Source organism: Elephantulus edwardii, unplaced genomic scaffold (assembly GCF_000299155.1).
Source record: "Elephantulus edwardii isolate Elephantulus edwardi_28Jun2011 unplaced genomic scaffold, EleEdw1.0 scaffold00033, whole genome shotgun sequence".
In the NCBI taxonomy this organism is placed as follows: domain Eukaryota; kingdom Metazoa; phylum Chordata; class Mammalia; order Macroscelidea; family Macroscelididae; genus Elephantulus; species Elephantulus edwardii.
In genome coordinates, this window is record NW_006399783.1 from 6,763,841 (window position 1) to 6,777,969 (window position 14,129).

At 45.3% G+C, this 14,129-nt stretch overlaps 1 protein-coding gene across 1 annotated transcript in view; it reads right to left on the reverse strand.

Annotated features, from left to right (window-relative positions):
- Positions 1–14,129, reverse strand: part of SLIT3 (slit homolog 3 (Drosophila)) — a 915,040-nt gene that overhangs the window by 153,072 nt on the left and 747,839 nt on the right. Inside the window, exon 10 of the mRNA XM_006884333.1 lies at positions 3,346–3,417. Within this exon, the coding sequence (XP_006884395.1) occupies positions 3,346–3,417 (72 nt within the window). The remainder of the gene's footprint in view (positions 1–3,345; positions 3,418–14,129) is intronic.

A 14,129-nucleotide genomic window follows, 5' to 3' on the forward strand; every position in this document is an offset into this window, starting at 1 on the left:
GGACAGAGCAGAACCACCCACTGAATTTCCAAGGCTGTAAATTTTTATAGAAGTGAACAGACCCAGCTTCTTCTGTAGAGTAGTTCACTTGCTGACCTTCTGGTTAGCAGCCATATCCAGAGGACCACCAGTGCTCCCCGGCCTGGAAGCTCTGCTGAAATCTTTTTAGCATCATAGAAACACACAGGGGTCCCTGGAGAGACAGCTGGTACCTGCACATGAGATGCCTTAGCTCAGAGTAGAGCCCTGGCCTGCACTGAAGATGAGAATGTTACCACTGAACCACCACTTCCTTCTCTCATATCTTACTAGTGGGCTTATTACAATGCACTCCCAGAAAAGCTGGGTTGATAGGTAAGGGTGGGTGGCTGGGATCATCATATTTAATAAATCTCCAGCTTCCCGAGCCAGACTTAGGCCATTGTTTTAGAATTTGACTGATTTTGAAACTCACCTTAGTCCCCTAGATGACCAAGAGAAACTAGCCTTTTTATATTGTGCAGAAGAGAGATTGCAAATCCAAGTGCCTTTAAGGGCTAGGCAGGACAGACAATGTGTTAATTGGGTGGCTTGTGTGAGATTATAGGAAGTAGAGCTTAAGGAAAATTGCTCTAAGTAAGATCATGCAAATGAAAGGACTCTCACCCCCCACACTGGTCAACAACACAGATATAGTCTCCAGATGCCAGTGCCTACCACCTAACCAACCCTGAAGAACTTCGAGGTCTTGTCCTTGTCTTCTGCCCTCACTATAAATGGCTCTTCTATTTTACACTATTTTTTTTTATACTAAGGTAACACTAAGAATAGGTGGGGACAACACCGTTCATTCAGGTAAAGCTTTTTGTTTTGTTTTGATGCTTTTTTTTCTTTTTAAGTTAAGATTGAAATAGGAGTTTGTCATAGTCAATGAAAATGCCTTTCTATAAGATATTAGAGGTTAACTGGGCAAATACATCTAGGAATTCAAACTCAGGGTTTTAAAATCCACTCTCACCTGGGTCTTTCCTTCTTCTATCTTCTATTTGGGTTTCTTAACTTCTGTTTATTGAAAAAATTTTTTTGAGTGTTCTGTCTTTCTCATTACCATTCCTTTGGGGTGTGGGGGGGGGAGGGCATCATAATAAATATCAGTAGCATCAGGAGTGATCAAAAATTAAATTCACTTTCCAGGTCCTGACAGAGAAGGTCTTATGAATTTTGAATGCCTGCATCATGGTGAGTCCAATAGGATGGAGAAAGGACAGTAAAACATAGGCAAGCTTTAAATTACCTGGACTTCACAAAAAATTAGAGCAGTAACTTAAATCATGCAAGAGATATAGGTTGGGGCAGTGACTGAACTTGTCATTTTTCACTGAAATTACTATCTGGCTGCATAATCAAGCTGGGCTTTAAAAATGAATTGAAGGGGGGACTTGAAGAGTGAGCTGGAGAAGGGACACAGTGAGATTAATGGCCTAAGGTTTTAAATATTAAGGCCTATATTTATACAGCTCCTCCAGCAGGAATGTTGCCAAGGGGAGGGGAGAAGCACATGCTTAAGGCTGGCTCATTACGCTGGTTTCCATTTCTGGAATTGCACCAGGAGAAAATCTTGTTTGGTTTGGATTTCCAGGGAGATAGGAAGTTGGCTTCCTGAGATCTGAGGGGAAAGCCTACCAATGCCACTGTTTCACTCAGATGTTTATTTTTAACATGAAAGGAATTGGGAGATACTTAACCTCTTTAAATGTAGACTCTCCTCGTCAAGGGAAACCCTAGAATTAGCCTGAGGTGGAAGTAATACACAGGGCTGGGTCTATGCAAATGTCTACCAGCATCTCTCTTTCCTTTGTAGGAGGTGGTAGAAAGCAGGCGAGTAGAATGGAAACAGCGTCTTGCTTACTGGCCTCTAAGAAATGATTTCTTCCCTAGGATGGGAGCAGAGTAATACTCCAAATTCTATGTGAGCAACAGTGGAGCCATTTATGAACTAGTCTAGCCTGCCTTCAGAGCACCCAGCTCCAAATGACTCAGAGCACTACTCGGGGTCACTTTGCAATAAGGAAGGATGAAGATGACATCATCATGAAGATGGAGATGAGGGCGCTGACGCCACAGTGCCATCATTGGCTGCTGTGGGAAGGACGTTACAGCAATAATGCTGTTAGCGGACGCTGCAGTAAGGAACTTATAACAGTGTTTTGTCACCAGGTATTGGTGTGATGTAATGCTGGTAATGACAACTGTTACAGTGCTAATGAGCGAGCTGGAGATAACTCTAGTAGTAGACAGCTCTGGTGGTCTAGTGGTAAGAAGCTGCACTGCAATCCTGAAGGCTCATGGTTCGAATTCATCAGCTGCTCCATGGGAGAAGGATAGATAATCTCCTCCCATGCGATTAACTGCCTCTGAAAACCCACCGGCTGTCAGCTATGGGTCAATTCTAACTTGACAATACATAACAACCACAACAAATCATATATTTAGGAGAATGAAAACACTCTTAGGCTTTTTATATCAGTTAGAATATAATCTAAAATTCTGTATCATGGTCTGAAAGTCCTGCCTGATCTACCCACTTAAGACCCCAATACAACACCTCCCACTATTCCCTTCATTCGCTCTACTCACACCGCCCCCTTAACCATTTCACAAACACCTCCAGGACATTGAGTCTGCTCTTGTCACTGACTGGGACGCTCTTCTCTAGGAGATCCTCGTCATCTGTTCTTTTCACTCAGGTCAGCCTCAAATGTCAGCCCACCATTACTCTCCGTCGTCTTTCCTTCCTTTGTTTAACTTTTCCAGGACTTATCACTTGAATATTTATTGGCTTATTTTCTGTGTTCTCCCCATCAGATCTAAGCTCCAGGGGAACAGATTTTGTGTTTGTTCACTGTTACATCCAGAGGTCCTGGCACAGCAACTTCCACGCAATAGATGAGAGATAGTCAGCACATATTTGTTAAGTGAATGTATGCTTGGTTGTAAGGCTGTTGATAACACTGGTGCAGATAAATGCTGGAACACTGACAAATCTCTACTGAAACTCCCAAAGTCAAGGGACGATAAAAAGGATGATATTGGTTGTTTAGGCCAATTCACCTCCGTCTCCCACACAGACATTTCACTTTCCTGCGTTTTGCACATTTAAGTCCTTAGTTCTACATGCCTAAGTCGACATATGTCACAACCACAACAGAATATTTCTGAATCTTCTCTCATAACCCTGGGAGAGCATTCCAGGTCTGAAACAGAACTTTCAGAAGACATGCAGTGACACTACACATTGCATATTACCAACACCCCCCCCCCCAACACACACACCCATGTTCCCTTTTCTCCCCTGGGGAAACTCACATGCGCTTCAGTTTCTTGTACTGGGTGAAAGCTCCTGCAGGGATGGACTTGATAGAGTTTTGTTCCAGGCGTCTAGGAAACAGAGCAAAGAAGAGTCAGTTGGTCAGGCACTCGTCCACAAGCACCTAGAGAACGTTTACGACTTTCTCTAGCATTAGGATAAGATGGACCCTCTCATCACATGGTGTGGGTGCTGGGTGGAGGAGACACAGCAGCTGATCAGCTCGTGTTCTGTTATAGAGAGAACCCATCCAAAAGTCTAAGTGTTCTTGAGGAAAGCTATAAAAAAATGCCTTCTTCTTGAGGACTCGTAATACCTGCTTATTAAAAATATCCTTTGGAGGCAGATACCATCTTTAGAAAAATCCTCGGACAATAACCAAGCAGAAGTCCAGAAACCCAAAAGGACAAAGAGAAGGAAGAGTAGGAAGAGGTGGACTATGGGCTGACCATGCCCACACGTCATAGGATCAGGTGCCCTTCAGCTGAGTACCCAGCCATATTACTAATGGGGCACTACAGCAGGAAATGCCCAGGACTCATATGGTGGAGAAACAGCCTTCAAGTCTTGAGCCCCACCAGCCTGACATTCATCAAACTGCTCCCTAATATCCTAGAGACTCCAAGGTCTCAGGCTGGACCATATCCATGGGCTATTACTGGAGCTTCCTGAAATGCTGTCTCCCCTATTTCTCTGAAATGAGTAAGTTATTCTGCAGGCCTGGCGTCCAACACTTCCTTAGAAGAGATGGACCCAAGGGGACTGAGTGAGCATTTCTGTTCTCTAGTCTTTCATTCCTCAAATGACTTCTCATCGCCAGAACAGGTGTGGTGAGAAGCAGCCTGCGGGGGAGGTGGGCCCTCGGTTAGAGGTGATGAATGTGCGGTTGCCCAGGCTGAGCCCTCCGCATCCCATCCTCATCCATCTTCCTTCTCTCTAAGGTATGGATCTGTGCATCACCTCCCCATGGGGTGAGGATGCTCCCCAAAGCCTCAGCTGAGAGGACACAGAGTGTGTGTCAGGGTGGTGGTGGAGCACAAGCCATAGAGGGGAGGCCCTGCCTCCTCTCAGGCTACATCCAGCAGATGCACATTCTAGCTGGGACAACCCATTCATCTCTAAGAATAATCCCCGCTGCAGAGTAGGAGAGACAGTCGTATTAATTTGTGCCACTGCGATCTCATCTTCATTGGGGGAGCAGAGTATTTGTTACTGGAACCGCTAATGGAGCAGTTTGCCAGCAATTTTCCCATTTCAAACAACATCTCGGCTGCTAATGTGGAATGGTTTGTCAGGTCTACCCATAACACAGACAAATCACTCTCCAGGCTAAAGGCAGGGGGAGGGGTGGGGGGAAAGAAAGGGCGGGTGAGGGGAGAGAGGGAGCATCAGGACAGATCATTCTTGGCTGCCGGATGAATAGAGTCTACAAATGAGACTGCCACGGTCCATTAACAATGCCTTTGTGCCCTGCTGAAGGGGGACAGGCAGGGTGTTTTGCTGGGAGTGTGGGCACAGGGCAGTGAGCAGGCCTGGCAGGCAGGGGGGCCTGGCTCACTGGCTCACATTGGCCACATGGTCTCAGAGACTGTGGACTACTGGATACAACCACCCACAGGGGTAGGCTGCCTTGACTGAGAAGTTCCAAGGACATTCTTGTTTTCCAACTGGGCTGAGAGTTCAGCAGGGATGTCCTAGCCAAGGCAGCAGCTCTGTGGCTCTCTGGGGCTGCCAGTCAGGTGGCAAATGCTCCCCAGGAATCCTGTGATTCACTTGCCAATTTGGCAGAGGATTTTGGCTGGATGATGCCTCTGGATTGAGCCACAGTCTGGATAGATAGCAATGTGTTCCGTTTTTGCACAAGGGCTCACTGCTACCAGCTGCAGACCAAGAGCCCATGTGGCTCAGGTCAGTGTTGGGTGTATGAGGTCTGCTGGTCCACTGCGCGGGTCACAGCCAGTGGCCTCATTTCAGTGGTGTGTGGAAGAACACAGGATGAGCGGCGTGAGATATCTTCTTCAAGGGAGTTTACGCTTCTGGTGCTGGAGGGAGGGACAATGGAGCGTGTTCATCTCGGTCCATCACAGAACAAGATGCATATTGCTTCCATATTTAGAAGAACTCTGGGGGTCAAGTGACAAGAAGCTGTGCTGCAATCCCAAAGGCACACAGTTCGAGTCTACCAGCTGCTCTGCAGGAGAAAGATGGGCAATCTCCTCCCATGTGAAACACCACCAGAGGGTCAATGATGGGTCAGTTCCGCCTCGATGGTATACAACAACAACAACAACATTCTTTATAGAGTCTATTTTATTTTATTAATTGTGATTATTTATTTCAATCTTCCCCTCACAAAGGGAACTCTGGAGATGTCGCTGAGGCGCTATACTGCTAACTTACAAGACCAGCTCTCTCCAGTGCTTAGAATCCACCACTGGCCCCACAGGAGAGACATGAGCAATCTCCTCCTGGCTAATTTACAACTTTGGAAGCCCAACTAGAGTACCAGCCAGCAGTCAGTTCCAACTCCAGAGCAATGAATTTTTAATGACTTTTTTTTTTACAAAATAAGCTGTATGGCCATGTTTTTGTAGGTGAAGAAAATGAAACCTGGGGGATCAAATAACCCGTCTAAAATCACAGAGCTAGAAAACGGCAGAACTAAGAGCCATGTCAGACACACTGTCTCTTTTTTAAGAAACTGAGGCCCAAAGTCACAGAATAGTTTAGAGGACGGAGATTCCAGTGTTGATTCTGCTCTATCACACAGCTCCTGCGGAACTGCCTTCAGTAAGAAGGCTGCAAGAGGGAAGGGAGGCATGGAGGAAGGGTTTCTGAAGGATGTGGTCAAGTCTTAGCTCCTTAACTTGGTTAACAGAGAGGTCATCTTGTGTCCTTGACTCTCTAGACTTGCTTCTGGGTTGTGGTCTCTCAGGCTCTGATGCCACTGTGGCTACTGAATATTTGGTCTCATTTGTGTCAAAGTCATAGCATGATTTGAGCTAATCTTGCTCAAGGGGCATCAGAGATTTGTCTGTGAGCTGTGAGGAATGTGGGTATATGTTAAAGTGAAGGCAAAGGCATGGAGGAGTGTAAGAATAAGACCTGATCATATATCAAGTACTTACATGCCAGGCACTGGGTGAAGAGTTTTACATAGATTGTCTCTCACAAAATTTATACCTCCATGAGGCGGATCATTAGTTATTATTGGACCACAATGAAGATAAGAAAAATCAAGGCTTGGAGAGATTAAGCTATGTAGCCAACTTTACCAAGGCAGGATGAGCTAGAGCTGTGACTCAACCCCAAACCCACCTGATTCCTACACCTGGACTCTCTGACACTTGCTTTAACTGAATACCCTTCAGAGCTGAGACACCACTATTCTTGGGGTCATTTCCAGCTGATGCTCAGGGGAAAGAGCTGCTTTGTTAAGAGGGGAAGGCGGATGTGTGCACAACTGTGTATTATACATGTGTGTGCATGTGTGTTCACACAAAAGGTCTGTCTGCAGCAGGTACTGTAGAAAACCTGCCAAGTTACAAAACCTAATAGGTTTTGTGCAGAATTCAGTCCTGCAGAGAGGAAAACAGGTGTGATACTCCATACTCTCAGCGAAAAAAAAAAAATCCGTGTAAAGGGCAAAAATGAAGCATTAGCATCAGCACCGACTGTCACGTTCAGGGACCTGTCTGAAGCCAACAGCTGTTTCAGGTCTCCCTTCACCAGCACATGTGTCTTTCTTTGTCTGGAAACATTCTTCAGGCTGCAAACTGATTTAATAGAACTAGCATAAAAACAAACACACAAATCCAACATCGGAGCATCTTCCCGCACCAGCAACAACAATGGGAACGTGTGGTGGGGATTTCTGTCATTTGTTCTCTCTATTGATTTGCCCCAGTTCCTCGAATGCTTCCTTAATGATCTGTCATTTGCAAACATGTGCCTGAACACAATAGATTCCTAGCAATATAGAAGTCAACACAGTGCCAGAAAGAACGGCGGGGCCATGGATGGTGCAGGGTTTTCCTGCACTGGCTGGGAGGGCCCCTTAGAGAGGCTCTGTAGCTGGGATGACATATTAAGGGTGGTGGCAGAGATGTTGATAGTGAGGACAGTGACACTGATGGACAGCTATCATTTGTTATGAACTTTTTCTATGTCAGCTACTATGCCCTTCACATGTGACTCATTTTAATCTTTTCAACAGGACTATGGAACAAGGACAATTATCAGCAGGCTCTATTTTATGGAAGAAACTGGGGGACAGAGAGGTCAGTTTACCTAAACTAGAGAGCTAGGAAATGACAGAATAGGGACTTGAATCTTTGTTTGCTTGACTTCAATGCCTGAGTTCTTAACTCTGCTGTCATACACTGCCTTCCCCTAGAAGGCACCTTGGTGATACTCAACAATGATTCTTAAACCTTTCCCCATCTTTCTTAGGTTTTCCTTGACTTAGGCTCTTGTTTAGCTACCCAGATTCCTCTGCAGAAAGGCAATTCCAGCTTTACCCTTTTCAAAAGTCATTCTGGACCATTTAGTGGTGAGGTCAGAGCTCAGACATGCCTACAGGGGAAAGTCCCTTCCAAGGTTGCACTCTAGGGTCACTATCAGGGATAGCTCCCTTCTGACTTCTCTACCTTTGTTCCTGGCATTTCTCAGAAGGGCAGTGAATCTTACAGATCCAAAGTGATCTATATGCCTTAGTCCAAAGCAAAGATGAGGAATGTGGACATAACTGATAGAAGACGTTCCTAGCCTTCGACTGCAGAACAGCTGGCGCTGCCGACGGGAAGCAGAGGTGCAGACGCGTAGCCAGGCTTGCTGTGTTTACACCTGTGCCCAGCTCCCAGACATCTACCACAGAGGAGCTTTTCTCCTCATCTTGAAAAAAAATAAAGTGAATATAAAGAATAGAGGGGGAATGTAAGACTAAATCAGTCTAGAATACCACATATATATACAAGTGCATACCTGGTTCTACTTTGTAAGTTTCCTATGTTGTTGTTGTTGTTATGTGCCATCGAGTCGTTTCCGACTCATAGCGACCCTATGCACAACAGCCCTAAACCCTGCTCTATCCTGCGCCAACCGCACCGCCTCTGACACACCCATCCCGATTACCCCAGTCACCGAATCAATCCATCTCAAAGAAGGTCTTCCCCTCCTGCGTTGTCCCTCAACCCTCCCAAGCATGATGTCCCTCTCCAAGGACCCGTCCCTCCTGGCAACATGTCCAAAGTATGTCAGATGAAGCCCCAGAATCCTTGCCTCCAAGGAGTAGCTTGGTTTAATCCTCTCCAAGATAAATCTGTTTGTTTTCCTGGCAGTCCAGGGTACATTCAGTACCCTTCTCCAGCACCACAGCTCAAAAGCATCCACTCTCTTTCTGTCCTCCCTAGTCATTGTCCAACTCTCTGATGCATAACAAGCGATTGCAAATACCATGGCCTGTATCCGGCGCACCTTAGTCTCCAGAGAGACACTGTTGCTCCTGAGTACTTTAGAGAGGTCCCTAACAGCAGACTTTCCCATCGCGATATGCTTTTTGATTTCCTGACTGCTGGTGCCAAGAGTGTTGACTGTGGAGCCGAGCAAACTGAAGCTGTGAACACTCTCAATCTCTTCGTCATCCATCCTGATGCTGCCAATTGGTCCAGTGGCGAGAATCTTTGTCTTCTTGACATTGAGCCTTAGTCCATAATGAAGGCTGCAGTCCTTGACCCTTCGGAGAAAGTGCATGAGGTCCTCCTCAGTTTCAGCAAGCAGGGTTGTGTCATCCGTATAACGGAGATTGTTAATAGACCTTCCACCAATACTGGTGCCACAATTCTCCTCATAGAGCCCAGCCTCTCGGATAATCTGCTCTGCATACATGTTGAAAAGGTATGGAGACAGGATGCATGCCTGGTGTACACCCTTCCCAATTTTGAACCATGCAGTGTTACCCTGCTCTGTTCTGACTACTGCCTCTTGGTCCAAGTATAGGTTTCGTATTAGCACAATTAAATGTTCTGGGATTCCCATTCTTCTCAGAGTCAGCCACAGTTTGTCATGATCCACACAGTCAAATGCCTTTGCATAATCAATGAAACACAGATAGACATTCTTCTGGTATTCTCTGCTTTCAGCCAAGATCCATTCCTATAGGAAGTTTTAATCATTGTTCTGGAGGAGAATATTGAATGTCTCATGGACTGTCAAAAGAACAAACACATCTGTCTTGGAACAAGGACAGCCAGAGCGCTCCTTTGAAGCCAGGCTGCTGAGACTTTGTCCCATATACTCCGGGCATGTTATCAGGAGGGCTGTTCTTTGGAGGACAGTAGTTCTTGGAAAAGCAGAGGATCCGTGAAAAAAAGAGGAAGAGACCCTCAAGGAGCTGAACTGACACAGAACTGACGCAGTGACTGTAACGGGTTAAAGCAGTGCAACCTGAGGGCACCTACAAGAGCAAACATTGTGCCAGCTTTCTACAGGTTATGCTATTTGTTCAATCTTCATGGAAAATCTTTAGGAATGTACAATGACTCCCAATTTGCAAAGGGGGAAACTAAGAATGAGATGTTAAGAATATTATCCAATGTGAGAAGAAGACTCATCTTTCATTCAGACCCAGGGTTGTCCACTCCAAGTTTCTGCTCCCAGCTGCTCTGCCGCCTGACCCGCTTCTCTGAGGTCCCACCTGCCCCAGGTCTCCTTCCATGTGACAGTCCTTAGAACTCTCAAGAATCATTGTGACAGGCGATCTTTAGAGCCCTCCAGCCCTTTTATTCACTCTCTTTGCTATTTTCTTAGTTAGTGTCCCCCTCCCCTTTTCAAAGACTTGATGATCAGTGGGAAAAACAAGCAAACAACAATGTTGTCCTCTAAGTGTTTCTGGTGCATGATATGACGCCCCGTGTCAGAGTAGAACTGTGCTCCACAGGGCTTTCAGTGGTGATGTCTCAGCAGATTGCCAGCTATTTAGTCTGTGGCACATCTGGGTGAACTTAAATCTTCAAGCTTTTGCTTAATAATGAAACACATTAACTCTTTGTACCTCCCAGAGACTCCAGCATAGTTTGGTTAAGCAGGTATGTGCTCGTTTTAACTCAATCATGAGTTTGAGGTAGGACAGGTGGAAAGTGGGGTTACCTACTTCCCTAGATACACTTAGGTGTGACCTGGCATTTGATTCCATACAGAGGCTCTGGGAAAGGAGTTTAATGTCCCATCAACTCAATTTACTTGGTACAGAAGAGGACATGAGACGGATAATTCAACACCAAAACCCTCAAACTCACTGTTGTGGATCAGAAGTGACTCAGAGCTGACCTTCCAGTGGGTTTTCAGAGGCTGTAAACCACATGAGAGGAGATTTCTCATCTTTCTTGCACAGAGCAGCTAATGAATCCAAACATCCTGCCTTTGGGTTGCCAGTGCAATTTCTGACCCACTAGGTCAAAAGAGCTAGAGATACAGGGAGGTAGGAGCAGATGGGGCTCTAGGTCAAGAGAGCGCGTTCAGTGCCTTGAAGACTTCAGAAGGGCGGCCTGAAGATCACACAGCTGAGTAGTACGTGGGCTTCGGGCCCTTCCTCGAACTCTTCCCTGCTGGAGTCTAGAGCCAGTTCAGAGAAACACCAGGAAGCAGCAACAACAGTGCAGCTGATGGAGCTGTTTCGAAGAAAATTTTCAGTGAACTGTCTCCCCGTAGGCTCTGTGGAAGAAAGCTATTTTTAGGGGAATTGGCTCGGCTATGTGGGGAGCCCAGCACACATACTTCTGAGTTGCTCTGGCTTTGTAAAGAATCCCAGAGAGTCTGCCAGACTGCTTTGCATGCGAGATGTCCCACCTTAACTGTTTGGGAGTGGAGAGCAAACCCAGGTTAAGGGGGCTTAGCAGAATGACTAAGAGCTAAGGATTGAGAATGGTGTGGTGCCATGCATCCTGGAGGGAAAGCACAAATATAAGTAAGATGGAAAAGAGGTGGGATTCTTGATATTAAAAGATAAACTAGAAATCAGAGCTTTGGGATAATAAATAATTAATTTACTTTCTATTTATTTTGGGGTTTATCCAAGTTACAGGGAATAAGGAGACACATTGCACTGGAAAAGTCTGTAGTTAGAAGCCTTTCCAAATTATTGAGGAGTAGCGATGTCAGTTTGAGGACTAAGGTGTGTCTGATTGAAACCATAGTCTTTCCAATTACTAGCTATGCATCCGAGAGCTGGACAATGAATAAGGATGACAGGAAAAGAATTGATGCCTTTGAGCTGTAGTGTTGGAGAAGAGCACTGAAAATCCACGGATGGCCAATAGAACGAATAGATATGACTTGGACAGGGTGCAGCCAGAGTGCTCTTTGGAGGCAAGAATGATAAGGCTTCACCTCACATACTTTGGATATATTGCTAGGAGGTGCTTTTTCTTGGAGAGGGACATATTGTTGGAAAGGGTGGAGGGCTGGCAAAGGAGAGGAAGACCCTCGACCGGGTGGATTGAAACAAGTGACTGCTGCAATGAGCTCTTGTGTGTCAGGAAGTGTGAAGATGGTGCAGGACAGGACTGGGTTCAGTTCTTTTGTTCATTGGGTCGCTATGAGTCGTACTTGACTCGATGGCACCTAACAACAACAGCAAAAACAATAACAACAACAACAAGCTGTAGTTCTTACTCTCTGTCCCTTTTTGCTTGACCTTAAACTTCACCTATTGGTCTTTTTTTCATTGCTCAGAGGATGCACTTTAGCTACTTCTAATGATAAGTGGCGCAAAGTTTGAATGCTTGGCTGCTAACTGAAAGGTTGGTGGTTCAAACTCACCCAGGAGCTCTGCAGGTGAAAAGACCTGGCAATCTGTGCTGGGGCAAAGATTACAACCTAGACAACCCAATGGGCAGTTCAACCATGCCCTACAGCATCAGAATGGACTTGACGGCCTACAGCAGGCCAATACACAGGCCTCCATGTACAAGCCGTTTTCTTCCCAGAATCTCTTTCAAATCATTGCTCCACTCCCCTAACCACAGAGACTTGCCTCAGATGCTCTACTTTCTTGGCTTTGTTTCACTAAGAAGACAATGCAGCAAGCGCAGCAAGAGAGTGAGAAAGCCAGGGTCTTATCTAGTAGGTTGTGGGTGCCAAGTAAGCAGGGGCAGGCTAACTACCCTGTGGGCACACAGTTCCAGGCTCAATTTATATAATGCAAATGGCTAGCTGACTTGTAGAGCTTACTTTATTAACCACAGTCCTTCAAGGAACTGATCCTGCTTCAAGGAGTCACAGCCATTGTGTGGACTAAATCACTCAGGCCCACGTGTTAGACATGACACCAGGCGTTTTCCAGAATATGTTCATTTAACCTTCAGAACCATCATTATGAGTTCTTATTAGCTTCTATATTTCACAGCTGAAGAAAGTGAGACTCAGAAAATGTAATTGTCAAATGCTACGAAGCAGAATCAGAGATAGTGTGTAGGTAGGTCATTTTCATCCAGGAGAAAAATTAATTCTGAAATTCTTGCTTTTCTTGATTTTGCCTCTTCCTTAGAATGGCCCCATGCTCAAGTGCCTCATTACCTTTCTGGTTTCATCTCCTACTACTTTCTCTTATGTTTCCTGCATTCCAGCCACACTGCATCCTACTTCTACCACAGGGCCTTTGCACTTGTGATTCCCTCTTGCTATCACACTCTTCTTCCAGCTCTTCCCCTCCTCACCTTTCTCACTCACTTCAAGTCCTTTCCCTGTTTCATCTGTCTCCCAACACTACTGACATGATATCTCATTTACTACTTCTTGTATAACTCCTCCCACTAGAATGCAAGCACCACATGGAAGAGCCTTTATCTGTTTTGTGTTGCTGTTTCTTCACAGCATAGGACAGTAACTGGGAAATAATAAGGTTCTTAATAAACACTGAGTGAACGCATGAATGAATAAAAGAGTCAATGGATCCTCAGACTGGAATGAACTGGGAAGAGGAGAGGCATTCACAGGAGGTGATGATGCAAGAGGTGAAGGCAATGTGTGTCTTTTACTTGCATGTGCTTTCAGTTGCAAGTCTGAGAGTTTAAATCAATCTATCCAAAGGTTGAGTTAGAAAATGAAAACAACTATTGTCATTAAAGAGTACCACGTACCCGCCCATTGTCATCTTTGGTTAAATACTGACTGTCCTCCTACTCCATCCAGAACCAGTCACTGGCCATTTTCTAATGTACGAGGGAAGAGTGTGCAAGACTGAGTACTGTAGATACAACATGGAAACACACTGTCTTCTCTCTTTACCCAAAGGCCAAGAAATTTGTTTTGAAATGACCAGAAACTTGGACCCTTTCTAAAATAGTGGCTGTCGAGTTTTCTTAGCTTTCCCTTCTCCACCAATATCGTCACCATTTTACAGTGCACTCATCATTTGCTAGGGGCTATGTTAAGTGCTTCACATGCAGTATTTTATTGTATTTTCACAACGACACGTTGAAAAAAGAATACTATCATTATCATATTATTATCGGTGAGAAAGCAAAGGATGAAAGGAGCAATTATTTTGTCCAAAGTCACACAGCTAGTAAATGATAGGGCCAAGATAAAAATGCAGTGTGACTCTAGGGCAGGGATCAGCAAACATTTTCTGCAAAGGGCCAGAAAATACACATTGTAGGCTTTATGGGGGCACATGCCACTCTTTTGGTTCTTAGTCCTGCCTGTTTAGTATTAAAGAAGCCAGAGAGAATACCTGTACTCACTGGCCTACCTGTGTCTCAATAAAACTTTATTGACAACCCAG